We start from the raw sequence: 14,914 nt of genomic DNA, 5'->3' as shown, positions 1-14,914 counted from the left end.
TCTAACGGAAATAAAATCACCATAAATTGCCATGAATGCGATTGTCTAGTTTTTTGGTTCGTTCCAATGGTCAGACATGTATTTATCATGGAGTCCAGAGAAAATTATTATTATTATTATTATTTTTTTTTTTTAAACATTCTTCCTAGTTCAGATTTCGTTCGTGTGAACATCCATACGCAGCACAAAAGTCAGAAAATCCATGAATTCGAAGTACAGGCGGAGATAGCAGCGTTACCTAGCTACTTCCTATGACAAGACCCCTGTTCCAAGATGGCGGCGGTTTTGACGCATGCTTAGAACCCCAAGGCGACATCTAATGTATATATCTATGGCCACCGCAAACAAATATAACATCAATTTGATATCAGTTAGACCTAAACTTGCCTCAAAGCTCCTCAACACTGACCTCTCCAATTTCTCCCAATTTTTTCCTGTTCAGGTACCAGCAGAGCAGGGAATTACGCCCAACCACTAGCCAGAGAGGAGGCAGACACTATGAATTGTGAGTATTTGAAAACACAGGGCATACGAGTTACAGAGTAGATATGCTTGCCACCGCAGACACATAAAACATCAATTTGATATCAGTTGGACCTAAACGTGCCTCAAAGCTCCTCAACACTGACCTCTCCAATTTTCCCAATTTTTTCCTGTTCAGCTACCAGCAGATTAGGGAATTACTCCCAACCACTAGCCAGAGAGGAGGCAGACACTATGAATTGTGAGTATTTGAAAACACAGGGCATACGAGTTACAGAGTAGATATGCTTGCCACCGCAGACACATAAAACATCAATTTGATATCAGTTGGACCTAAACGTGCCTCAAAGCTCCTCAACACTGACCTCTCCAATTTTCCCAATTTTTTCCTGTTCAGCTACCAGCAGATTAGGGAATTACTCCCAACCACTAGCCAGAGAGGAGGCAGACACTATGAATTGTGAGTATTTGAAAACACAGGGCATACGAGTTACAGAGTAGATATGCTTGCCACCGCAGACACATAAAACATCAATTTGATATCAGTTGGACCTAAACTTGCCTCAAAGCTCCTCAACACTGACCTCTCCATTTTTCCCAATTTTTTCCTGTTCAGGTACCAGCAGAGGAGGGAATTACTCCCAACCACTAGCCAGAGAGGAGGCAGACACTATGAATTGTGAGTATTTGAAAACACAGGGCATACGAGTTACAGAGTAGATATGCTTGCCACCGCACATAGATATATACACTAGATGTCGCCTTGGCTAAGGCAGTTCATTGGAACGAATGCGTCAATAGAGCCGCCATCATGGAACAGGGGAGCCCCTCTTTAATGCATAAACGTCAATGTAGGCAAAGGTCTAACGGAAATAAAATCACCATAAATTGCCATGAATGCGATTGTCTAGTTTTTTGGTTCGTTCCAATGGTCAGACATGTATTTATCATGGAGTCCAGAGAAAATTATTATTATTATTATTATTTTTTTTTTTTTTTTTTACATTCTTCCTAGTTCAGATTTCGTTCGTGTGAACATCCATACGCAGCACAAAAGTCAGAAAATCCATGAATTCGAAGTACAGGCGGAGATAGCAGCGTTACCTAGCTACTTCCTATGACAAGACCCCTGTTCCAAGATGGCGGCGGTTTTGACGCATGCTTAGAACCCCAAGGCGACATCTAATGTATATATCTATGGCCACCGCAAACAAATATAACATCAATTTGATATCAGTTAGACCTAAACTTGCCTCAAAGCTCCTCAACACTGACCTCCAATTTTTTCCTGTTCAGGTACCAGCAGAGCAGGGAATTACTCCCAACCACTAGCCAGAGAGGAGGCAGACACTATGAATTGTGAGTATTTGAAAACACAGGGCATACGAGTTACAGAGTAGATATGCTTGCCACCGCAGACACATAAAACATCAATTTGATATCAGTTAGACCTAAACTTGCCTCAAAGCTCCTCAACACTGACCTCTCCAATTTCTCCCACTTTTGTCCTGTTCAGCTACCAGCAGAGCAGGGAATTACTCCCAACCACTAGCCAGAGAGGAGGCAGACACTATGAATTGTGAGTATTTGAAAACACAGGACATGTAATAGTCCAGTCACTTTATGAAAAAAGTAGGACAAATTGCAACAGAAGCAAACCCAACTGATTTTGTATCCTCAATATGTCCTAGGTAAGGAGAAAAAAAAAAGGGGTGGTGGTGCTCGCTTTCGGGTTAAGCTTTCCGCGACTGCGCAACTGGGTTATAGGTTGCTGGGTTGAAATTGTATATGGTGTGTGTATTGTGTAAATATAATGCATTTAATACAAGATCTGGCAACTGGTCAACATTAGACAAGCATATTGATCCTATTATTCATAAAGGAGTTTGGACCATGCAAATTACGGGAGTTTCCCGGGAGAAATAACAAATCGGGAGGGGTCCTGGAGATTGGGCAAAAAAACGGGAGAAAAACGGGAGTGTTGACAGGTGTGACATATTGAGGATATGAAATCAGTTGAGTTTGCTTCAGTTGCAATTTGTCCTAGGTTGACCTCCGTTTTGGCTTAAAATGACTGGACTATAATGTTTTTTAGCTTAAAATATGTTTATATCTTTGTGTTTTGTGTTAATATCCAATGTTAGCCAAATTCAGGGGTGACACTATATTTTTGGCCTGTTTTGATGTCATCAGGGCGCCAAAAACAAATCCGCAGTAACCAAAGGAGGACATCAACACCTGTGAAACGGACATCAGTAACCCGTAAATTTACAATATAACCTTTTCTTCCCATTTAACCCATACCCATATTTTACCCATATAACATGTGCTAAAAGCTACTGCTAAACTTTGGCCTTTCCCACTAATTATCCTTTACAGCAAGGAATCGCACCCCACAATTTAGGCAAGGAGATGCAGAAGTCTTTAGTTGTAAGTATATACTGTGTCAGTTCACTAGCACGGCATTCAAATCTTACAGGTTTACCCATGTATCCAAAATACTGTTACACAATAAACTATTTAAGTTCTAAAACTGACTGTGTTTAACTCCTTAACCATTAGTTACCTTTTAAACCAAATTATGTACAAACAAATCTGCAGAGCCATAGAGTAAAAATAAGATTTTTACTTCCTTCTACTGTCATTTAACATGGTCAAACTAAGATCTTGTTGTGTTCCCCTTTTTAGCACCATCCCACACTGGTTTCAGTGAAGGTAGGTACTGACTTTTTTTTTTTTTTACACAGTGATATGCATTTTTTACTTTAATAGCTTTTTCTTTTTTCTAGCTTGGATACGCAAAATTCTTGCAAACCAAGAAATGATTAAAGAACAGATGGGCACATTGGTTAAATTGGTCTACGACCTCAAAAAATTATCAACTACAGAAGACAGCCCAACATTAAACACAGACTGTTTTCCACTGTCAAGTTTCCAACAACTTCAAGTCATTGAGGGACAGCTGCAGCAGGAAGACTACAAGACAGCTGTGGTAAGATTTCAATAGAAAAAAATTAACTCGCATCAATTAACTGTCAGTGTTTTCATATTTTGCTCATTGTGAATGGTACAGTAGGTAGTCAACCACATGTTTAAACCATATCCGTACTGGCTGGGCTGGTTCGACATGGAATGGTTAAGCAACAAGAAAGGTTTGGCCTGGTGAAGAAACTGCAATTGTATGCTTTCACTCACACTAACTGATTTGCTGAAATTAAAATGTGGATGGTGATCGTTAGCACTAACCAATGAGATTGCTGGTTGCGAACAAGTTCCTCTTACTGCTGAAAGAACTGAAATGAATGAAAATTAGCCCATGATTTACTCACCCTCAAGTCACCCTAGGTGTATATGACATTCTTCTTTAATACAATCTGAGTTATATTAAAAAATGTCCTGGCTCTTCCAAGCTTTATAATGGCAGTGAATGGCTGTATATTTTCCAAGTCCATTTTTTGAAGGCCCGTCTGCCGGAAGCCATTTATTCGATAAAGTTTTAAATATGGATATTTTTCTTACACAAACGCATCGCTTTGCTTCAAAAGGCCTTTATAAACCCCCAGAGCTGTATGGAGCACTTCAAAACAGAAACGGCTATTCACTCGTGTATTAAAACTTGGAAGAGCCAGGACTTTTTTGGAGGGTAAACTATCCCTTTAAAGGCTAAATAATTCCAAATGAACTTTTTTTTGACCGGTAAAAGCCCACACCGTTTTTGTACATTCTATTCAAAGGATGGTTTTTGGATGCTTGTTCCTTTATTTGTGCATACATTTATTTTTACAGATAAACACGTTAGCCTTGAGGGGAGGCACAACAGTCAAAGAAAGCGTATGGCGGATTCTCAGCTTCCTTCTTTCAAATGACATGGCCCGTCAGATTAACTGGAGGGGAATCAATGGAAAAGCTGCATTTAAAGACACCTCTCTAAAACCTGTAATCAGTGGTATGGCTTTCTGAAATAAACTGATTTTATTTATTTGTGTTGTTTGGTGTCCCTATAAATGTTAGATTTATAATAAATAACAATAATTATTTGCTTATTTACTGTTGGTCATATATGTGTCATTGTAGCTGCTGTCAGAAGAAACCGGTTAACTGCCACTGCAACAGACCAAGAGATTGAAAATTGGATCAAAAGATGGCTGCAGCTTTCCGCAGACAGGGATGGAGGCCGTCGGGCAAGACAAAAAAATTAAGATTGTTTCCTGGTTCTGACACTTGCTCACCCATTACCTTGTTCGCACTGCCTGTTCAATGGACTCCCCTTTTGCCCTGCTCTCTTTTTGAACTGTTGATCTGATTCACCACTTTGTTTTATTAAATTGTAATTCAGTTAAGAACTTGCTTTCTCCTGTTTCTGACACTCGCTTGACCTTGTTCCTAATATGTAGACCTTGGTCTAATGTTTTCGTTGGACTGCCTTCTGGTTTCTGGCAGTCCTCCCCTTCTGGAACCCTGCCTGTTTTACTTTATTTATTTATATAATATAATATGTATTTATTATATTAATTGTTTCCTATTTATATTTATAAATATGTATGTTTTCTTTGGACTGCCTTCTGGTTTCTGGCAATCCTCACCTTCTGGACCCCTGCCTATTTTTTATATATTTATTACATTTATATTATATAATATGTATTGTTTCCTGTTTTTGATTTATATTTATAAATATGTATGTTTTCTTTGGACTGCCTTCTGGTTTCTGGCAATCCTCACCTTCTGGACCCCTGCCTATTTTTTATATATTTATTACATTTATATTATATAATATGTATTGTTTCCTGTTTTTGATTTATATTTATAAATATGTATGTTTTCTTTGGACTGCCTTCTGGTTTCTAGCAATCCTCACCTTCTGGACCCCTGCCTGTTTTATTTTATATATTTATATTCTATTTAACTATATAATATGTATTTATAATATGTATTGTTTCCTGTTTTGATTTATATTTATACATATTTAAATGCATTCATCAAATTTCTATATTTATTAAATCACTTTTGACTATGATTACCGGTATTCTCGTTTTATTTATTTATTATAAGATAATTAGATCTGGGCAAAATATCCATGCCATTTCTGAGATGCGGCCCATGCCATTTCTGAGATGTGGCCCATGCATGGCCCAGATGCGGCCCATGCCATTTCTAAGATGTGGCCCATGCATGGCCCAGATGCGGCCCATGCCATTTCTGAGATGTGGCCCACATCTGGCCCAGTTGTGGCTGACTTCTAGTTGCCACACTCAGGTTGAGTCATCGCCGTCATTCCATGCGGTATGTGGGCCAGAAGAATGTGGAAGATGTGGGCCACAACTGGGCCAGATGTCATTTGCTATCTGGGAAGGCTTTGACATGGAGCGTCAGACGGCGGCCGTTCCAGCGCTTCTGCTGCTGTGCGTTCGGCTTTCTCCTGGTTGTGTGGATCGCACAGGTCCTGCAACTGACAGGTTAGGACAATCACAGACAAAACATGCATTAGTTTAACACGATCATCCATGCATTTTCATTTTTTTCTCTCTCATTTGTGTCTCTGCATCAATATGAAGAAGAGCCTATGAAGAGGAGCATGATTTATGCACACCGCAGAAATGAAATAGAGCAAATTATATTGTATTACTATAGCTATAACAGCTATACGATTTGTATGCTTTATACAGTTAAAGAATAGACTAATAATTTCACATTTGGTTTTCATTAAGCAGCACTTAGCTAGTATTTTAAATGTATTTTTTTGTCTGGCTTGTTCTGCCAGTAAAAAAACCCTCACATGTGTCACAGCACCACTGAAAGGTGGTTTCCCATGCTAAGCCCAATCACATACAGCTAACCTGTGATGAATGTTGGAGGAAGACAGAGACAGACCAATGTAAACTAACATACCTACATCGAATTATTTTGCTGCCTTACGGGTTCAGAAAGTTCCAAAAACAACCTGATCCTAGAGATTCACCTATCCAGGGCATTTGGTGTAAGTAATAGTTCCTATATAGTGCTATAGTGTTAGTACAGCTGCCGGTACTTAATGTTGGTGATGGTGACCCACGTCTAATTTAAAAAAACAATATTTCTAGAAATATGAAATGGCTTGAGTCCTTATCTCATGACAGTCATTTTAATTCTTATTTCTTAAAATGTTGTTCATTCCTTTGTGTAAAAACATGTATTATCAAAACCAATACTTGTTTTATAGTGCGTCTGATTCTCCTTTTAAAGTACCCAATAAAAACAGCATAGTTGTAAATTCATAGAACATATCAACCCCTGCTTTTCCAACCAAGCTTCTCTTTCATGACAGGTCAGTTGTGGCTCTGGGAACCTTGGAGGTGTCAGCTTTTTCTAGTATCAATTTCTTGAACCATTAAAACATAAATTAGCTTTTTATTTGAACTTATGCAAACATATTATTTGTGGGAGATGAGTTTGTAAACACAACATTAACATTAGAATCGAAGGCTGTATTGCAAGCAATTCAACTAAAATCAAAGAAAGCTTTATTCCTGGTCAGCTTGCTTTCATGATTCAAATCACTTAAATTGAACTTTATGATTGTTCGGTCGTATGAACTTGATTAACTGCAAGCAGTGGGCTAGGTTTGAGCTTAACTAGTTTTTTTTTAAAGGGGTCATATGACAAACTTGTACAATGGCTTGTTTATAATTGTATTGTCTTTGAAAAATGGTACTGTGTATTGTTGAATGTACTGATAAGCATTTATGCCTAACTAAATATTGCCATTTCTACTGAAACGTGTATGTCATGTAATGATGGAGGAGCAATTTAGTACATTTAACTTAAATTATCTTTAAATGTTATACTGAATAACACACTGCAGTTACAATTATAATCAAGTAGCCTACTTTACATTTGCTTTATTACTTTCTGCATCCAAATAAGTGTCACTTTCAGTCTACAGTAGTTTGTACAAGTTGGAAAAAAACAGTGTAATTTCAATAAGTGTACTTATATGATCGAATGATTTGACATTTCTTGAATGAAGCTGCAGGTTTATACCTACTGACAAACAAACCAAACCAGGACAACAAACTGTTCCAACTTGCAGTGGTAACATTGATCTTCGTGTGTGGCATCAGTTGTTTCATTTTTATGTTTTGTGATGACAGAGAGGAAGGTTCTGCAGCAGAGGCGCTGATTTTACCCATATATAGCATCACAAAATGAAAGCTGAAAAAATATGCCGTACACAAGAGAGCAGGAGAGACAGTCTGATAAGAAACAACTTAAATCATTTGGTGGGAGCAACTTTGCAGCAGTCTCTCTCAGAAGACTCAGCATAGAAGTCACTTGCATATGGATCAAATTTCATTGTTTTCTTTATCTTTAAGTTGTAAACATTCATTGACACCAACAGACCTGTTTCTGTCATGGGTGGTTGCAATGAATTGCACGAAGATTGAGTTTAACAAACAAAAAGTCTTTAATAGTAAATACATTAAGGAAAATGCTGGAGACTGCAAGGAAAAAAGCTTAGCAGAACAACCACATAAAACATAGACAATACCAAACCTATAAAAACACAGGGTAACGTCTCGGTTACGTATGGGAACGGAGACGCCACGTCGGGACCAACGAATAGAAATCTCGCTAGAGAGGCCAATCTACTTCGAGTGAAACTAAACGAGCCAATGCACATTGGCGTGCAATCACTTGCAACAGCTGCTCTGCCATGCATCGCGGCGGGTATATAATGGAGTGCTCTAAGCACCAGGGAAAGGTCCCAAGAGGGTATGGAGGGGGGTCGAGGAGGTCTCGCCCCCAGAGGGACCGTAGGCATTCCCACAGTAGGGCAGCGAGGTGGATGGCAGGGAGGCGGTTTGGGAGGCTCTCTCTGGGAGGTGGCCTGTAGCGGGGTCTTACCTGGTTCCACAGGGCAGAAAGCACAGGAGAAGGCTTGGTTGCGTTCTCGAACTGCATGCTGCTTACCGCTGGCGATAGAACAGGTGGATGAGAGTGGTGAGGATTCTCTCCTCCCACTGCTCTCCGGGCCCTCTTCAGACCCAGAGTTTTGAAGAAACTACTCTTTTATTTAAAATTTGGGTACCGCTGGTTTTGACGCCAGTGGCGGAACACAAACAAAAGGAAACATAAGATTAACCACCCGGCCCTCTTCCAGGGGAGGGAGCGGTGCGGTCACCATCTCCCAAAGAGCAGTCCCATCCATCTCCGGGTTGCCCGTCCTAGGGCCGCTTAGCTTTGGCTTTACCGCCCCTCTTGGCGGGGGCCGGGACGGGCAGGGCGGCCTGCCTGTTACTGGCTCCTCGGCGCCGGTTAGATGGAGAGTGCTGCTGCGTCGCGGAAGCGAGTGCTGACGCAGGAGGATGCCCTCGGCGACGAGTAGACTGAGGGGCCACAGGAGGTGGGGTGGAGGCAGCAGCTGACCGCCGCGGCAGGATGTGTTTTATCGCCTCAGTCTGCTTCTGTACAGCCGAGAACTGCTGGGCAAAGTTCTCGAACGCTTCGCCAAAAAGGGCGGTCTGGGACATGGGGGAGTTAAGAAACCTGACTTTGTCGGTCTCCCACATGTTGGCCAGACACAGCTAGAGATGGTGCTTCTGGACCACCATAGTGGATATCGCACGACCAAACGACCGTGCCGTCACCTTCGTCGCACGAAGCTTGAGGTCCGTCGCAGCACGAAGTTCCTGGAGAACTTGGGGATCATGACCACCCTCGTGCAGGTCCTTCAGTGCCTTGACCTGATGGACCTGCAACAACGCCAAGGCCTTGTCAGCCTTGCCGGTTAAGTCCGATGAGTGCTTACAGGCCTGGGAAGGGACTCCGCTCCTTTGCAGGAACGAGAGTCTCGACCGTAGCTCCGAGATGGTCATCTTCCCACAATGGGTACATAACTCATCCATGAACGCTGCGTCAGCGTTTTCAATGCCCAGACATGCGATGCAGCGCTCATGACCATCCCGCGATCCCAGGTAACGAGCGCATCCAGAAACACACAGGTAGAGTGACATCTTTAAAAAGACGCGCTCCATCCGTGAAAGCTCTTTCAGGGGACTGCTCTCCTTGGTGCTGAAGCACGCAGGTGAACGGTTGCAGCAAACACAGACAGGGAAGTGTGCAGCCTGTCGTGCGCTGTCTCTCTCACAGCGGTCTTACCAGCCGTAAGAACGGCTTTTCAGCGCTCTTGGCGCACTGTACCAGCTGTAAAAACAGCCTTTTTTTACAGCTAACCCTAAACTAACCCTAACAGCCTGGAAAGAGAGAGAGAAAGAGAATCAACCATGCTGCAACGCTGTATCGCCCACACCAGACACGAGAGGTCCTCCTGAAGAGCTGAAGTGCAATCGCACCTGCTGCTCATTATATACCCGCGCTACGTGGCAGAGCAGCTGTTACAAATGATTGCACGCCAATGTGCATTGGCTCATTTAGTTTCACTCAAAGTAGATTGGCCTCTCCAGGAAGATTCCTATCCGTCGGTCCCGACGTGGCGTCGAGTGACCGACTGAAGAGGAACTAATCAACAGAAACTAAAAAAGGTGCATAACATTATCAGGAACCATTGAAACTAACTAGGGCTACACGATATTTAAAATATATATATTCGGGGAAAAAAATTCTGCAATATATATTGATATAAGAAATAAATTTCACCAAATGACTTAAATAGCTCTATTTGGAAAAAAATGTAATTCTAACATCATTGGGGTGATTTTGGGGAGGAGTGAATCTGCATAGAAAATAATTCCAATTACAAATAATTACTAATTAAAAGCATAGATAAATACAATAGAGCAAAGATACAAATGAAAAAAACAGTACTTTATGTTTTTCAGGTAAGTCTAACAGTATTCAGGTACAGAAATTGAATAATAATATGTAAAATAATAATTGTTAAAGGGGATTAATGACACAGGAATATTAGGCTGCTTTCACTTTAAGACCGAATGCTCAAATCCAATATAATGATAAGCATCCGTAAGCCATAAGCGACTGTGTTTACGAGGATACTCACAGAGACGGGCATTTTGACATAATTATGTGCGTATGTGTTCATTCAAGCTCAAATAGATGTGGAAGAGAACTCGAAATTCGAAATTCTGTGTTTGCGTGCTATCTGTGTGTCCGCGTCTTCTTTATGACGAACGAATCGGATACAAATGCAAGTAAAAGTTGGTTTATTAGTTGGTCAGACAAGTCACAGGAAAAACACAGGTCGGGGACAAACACTCAGATGGAACTGTGACAACAGGGACGTCGATGGGCAAACCGGAGTCTTGTGGAGATGAAGACGGAGTGATCAACCAGGAACAATAAACAATCCAGACCGGGAACAACGACGAAGACCCACGAAGACTGGAACACACGAGGAGAAGCGAAGACCACACAGGAACAGGAACACGACACCGGGAAAGCCACAACGATCTGACAATGTGAGATGGGAATTACTGGGCATATAAAGCAACTGGTAAGGGCTTGCAGCTGGTGCACACAATCAACCGGGAATTAGTAACCACGCCCACACAGACACACATACACACACACACAACATATCAGAATGAGACAGTGGATCCATGAAACGTGACAGTACCCCCTCCCCTAGGAACGCCTCCTGGCGTTCCCAGCCGAACCTACCTGCCGATTGTAATCATCGATAAGGGAGTGATCCAGAATGTCTCTAGCAGGTACCCAACTCCTCTCCTCCGGACCGTAACCTTCCCAGTCCACCAAGTACTGAAATCCGCGTCCCCTCCGTCTAGAGTCCAGAATACGGTGTACCGAATAAGTGGGTTCCCCATCTACGAGTCGCGGCGGGGGGGGAACCGGGACTGGCGGATTAATGGGAGAATAAAACACGGGCTTGATTTTAGACACATGAAAGGCGGGACAAATTCTCCTGTACGCCGGAGGAAGTTTGAGTCGGACTGCCACCGGACTAATGATCTTGGTGACAGGGAACGGGCCAATGAATTTGGGGGCTAACTTATTGGAAACGGAACGGAGCGGAATGTTCTTGGTAGAAAGCCACACTTTTTGACCCACGACGTATACGGGAGGCTTTGACCGGTGGCGATCGGCCTTGGCCTTCATGCGCCTCCCCGCTTGGAGCAGAGTCTCACGGGCTCTGGTCCAAGTGTGGCGACACCTCTGGACGAATGCGTGAGCGGAGGGGACCGCGACCTCGGATTCCAGGCTCGGAAAAATTGGTGGCTGGTAACCTAAACTACACTTAAACGGAGAGAGGCCCGTTGATGACACTGGTAACGAATTATGAGCGTACTCAACCATAGAAAGTTGTTGGCTCCAGGATGAAGGATTCTTGGCTACCATACATCGTAACATTCTCTCCAAATCCTGGTTGGCTCGTTCGGATTGACCATTACTCTGGGGATGATAACCCGAAGACAGACTGACCGTAGCTCCCAACAACCTACAAAACTCTCGCCAAAATTTAGACACAAATTGGGAACCCCTGTCAGAAACCACGTCCTTCGGGAGGCCATGTAACCGAAAGACGTGATCAATGACCGTGACCGCTGTCTCCTTGGCTGAAGGTAATTTGGGCAAGGGAATGAAATGTGCCGCCTTCGAGAACCGGTCCACTACGGTCAAAACGACCGTCATGCCTTTAGAGGGTGGGAGGGCGGTAATAAAATCTAGTGCGATGTGGGACCAGGGTCTCGAAGGGACAGACAGCGGTCGGAGCAACCCATCAGGAGAACGGTTAGACGTCTTGTTAGTGGCGCAAACCGAACAAGCCAAAACAAAATCGTGAACATCACGAGCCATTAACGGCCACCAGAATCGTTGCTTTATTAAACCGTTAGTACGACTTACTCCTGGATGACAAGCCACGTTGGAGCAATGACCCCATCGAATAACGTCGGACCGTAACCCCTCCGGAACAAACAAACGACTCGATGGGCATCCGGGCGGAGGCGTTACCCCTTCTAAGGCTGTCTTGACCTTCGATTCGACCTCCCATGTGAGTGTGGAGATAACTACTTTCTCAGGTAAAATGCACTCGGGAGTAACCGGGCGTGCGGATGGATCAAAAATACGAGATAAAGCATCGGGTTTGATGTTCTTGGAACCCGGGCGGTACGAGAGAACAAAATCAAAACGTCCGAAAAAAAGTGCCCACCGAGCCTGCCTGGAGTTGAGTCTTTTAGCAGTTCTAATGTATTCCAGGTTCTTATGATCGGTCCAAACGATAAAGGGTACCCCTGAACCCTCTAGCCAATGTCGCCACTCCTCCAACGCTAATTTGACCGCCAACAACTCTCTGTTACCAATGTCATAATTACGTTCGGCAGGTGACAAGCGATGGGAAAAAAACGCGCAGGGATGCATCTTGTCGTCTGAGGACGCGCGCTGGGAAAGAACTGCTCCTACCCCCACCTCTGACGCGTCGACCTCCACCACGAACTGACGTGTGGAATCAGGGGTGACAAGAATGGGGGCCGAAATAAACCGACTCTTGAGGTTGACGAATACAGCTTCTGCCATATCGGACCACCTGAACGCAGTTCTGGGGGAGGTCAAGGCAGTCAGAGGCGCGGCTAGTTGGCTAAAATTGCGAATAAATCGCCTATAGAAATTGGCGAACCCCAGAAACCGCTGTAGGGCCTTACGGGAATCTGGACTTGGCCAATCCATCACCGCCTTAACTTTGTCAGGATCCATGCGCATTCCCTCAGAAGAGATGATGTACCCTAGGAAGGAAACAGACTGTGCATGAAAATCGCATTTCTCCGCCTTGACAAAAAGCCCATTCTCTAGCAACCTCTGAAGCACTCGCCTGACATGTTGAACGTGTTCCTGGAGAGATGAAGAAAAAATCAATATGTCATCCAGGTAAACATATATGAACTGATCGACCATATCTCTCAACACGTCATTGACGAGTGCTTGGAAAACCGCTGGGGAGTTGGAAAGGCCGAAAGGCATAACCAAGTATTCAAAGTGCCCCCTGGGGGTATTGAACGCGGTTTTCCATTCATCCCCCTTCCTGATGCGGACCAAATGATAAGCATTACGTAAGTCCAATTTTGTGAAAATGGATGCTCCCTGCAACCTCTCGAAAGCTGAAGACATCAACGGTAAAGGATAAGTATTCTTCACCGTGATGTTGTTCAACTCTCGGTAATCAATACAAGGTCGCAGAGAACCATCCTTCTTCCCAACAAAAAAGAACCCCGCCCCCGCAGGAGAAGAGGAAGGCTGGATGAACCCAGAGTCTAAAGAATCAGAAATATATTTCTCCATGGCCTCCCTCTCAGGAACAGAAAGAGAGTAAAGTTTGCCCTTAGACGGAGACTTACCTGGCAGTAAATCTATAGCACAGTCATAGGGACGATGCGGAGGGAGAGAAGCAGCACGAGACTTACTGAACACCTCCTTCAGGTCGAGGTACTCTGCGGGCACGTTAGACAAATCCACTGCCTCCCTCTGAAACACAGAACTAGACACAGAAGGACAAGCAGACACCAAACATGACTCATGACAGTGATTACTCCAAGAGGAAATGAAATTGTTCTGCCAGTCGACACGGGGGTTGTGTTTGGTGAGCCATGGGTGCCCTAGAACCACCGGTGCTAGTGGTGAGTCCATAAGAAGAAAAGAAATATGTTCAGTGTGATTGCCCGATGTGATGAGTGTGAGAGGTTCAGTGGAGTGCGAAATACTGGGAAGGTCCTGTCCATTGAGTGCGTTGACAGATATCTTGTGCGTGAGAGAAATGATGGGAATCTTGAGTTTGACAGCGAAACTGAAATCCATAAAATTACCCTCTGCTCCCGAGTCCAGTAATGCTTGAGTGGTGTGTGTGGAGGTTGCCCATCTCAGTCTTACCGGGAGGAGGGTCGATGATGTAGATGAGGACTTCTCGGCGGAGATCCCACCCGATAGTAGCCTCATGCTTACTATCGGGCTTGCTCTTTTACCGGGCAAGAGTAGAGAAAGTGGCCAGCTTTACCACAGTAAAGGCAGAGTCCTTGGGACCTCCGCCTTTCCCTCTCCTCCCGGGAAAGCCGAGCTCTCCCCACCTGCATGGGCTCATGGTCGGAAACTGGGCTGACCGCGTTCCCGTCACTGGTCCGTGCATCCTCCGGATATGGCTGGAAACGACTGGAGCGAACCCGCTGAGTCACACGGTTAAGGCGTGAATCGACCCTCATCGCCAGCTCCACCAGTTCATTGAGAGATTTAGGAAGGTCCAAGATGTATATCTCCTTCTGAACGCGGTCAGCCAGCCCATGCAGGAACATGTCCCACTGCGCCTCCTCGTTCCAATGGCACTCTGCGGCCAGGGTGCGGAAACGGATCGAGTAATCCGACACCGAGCCATCTCCTTGGCGTAGATCCGCGAGTAATCTGGCCGCCTCCTTACCCGCTACCGCCCGATCGAATACTCTTCTGATCTCTGTGGAGAGTGCCTGGAACGAGGAGC

General features: G+C 44.0%; 1 protein-coding gene and 1 long non-coding RNA gene across 2 annotated transcripts in view; both read left to right on the top strand.

Moving 5' to 3' along the window:
* LOC130072821 (sodium/potassium/calcium exchanger 3) overlaps positions 1 to 14,914 on the top strand; it is an 88,148-nt gene that overhangs the window by 14,010 nt on the left and 59,224 nt on the right. The window contains exon 2 of the mRNA XM_056238095.1: positions 5,833 to 5,936. Within this exon, the coding sequence (XP_056094070.1) occupies positions 5,833 to 5,936 (104 nt within the window). The remainder of the gene's footprint in view (positions 1 to 5,832; positions 5,937 to 14,914) is intronic.
* On the top strand, positions 1,110 to 2,745 carry LOC130072823 (uncharacterized). The gene is made up of 4 exons (XR_008804178.1): positions 1,110 to 1,162; positions 1,780 to 1,842; positions 2,000 to 2,062; positions 2,677 to 2,745. It is a non-coding gene; the product is annotated as an uncharacterized LOC130072823 (long non-coding RNA).

Source organism: Rhinichthys klamathensis, unplaced genomic scaffold (assembly GCF_029890125.1).
Source record: "Rhinichthys klamathensis goyatoka isolate OS25496 unplaced genomic scaffold, OSU_Roscu_1.1 h1tg000508l_1, whole genome shotgun sequence".
NCBI lineage: Eukaryota > Metazoa > Chordata > Actinopteri > Cypriniformes > Leuciscidae > Rhinichthys > Rhinichthys klamathensis.
The sequence above is the reverse complement of the archived record's forward strand: the minus strand, read 5'-3'. Positions and strand labels throughout refer to the sequence as shown.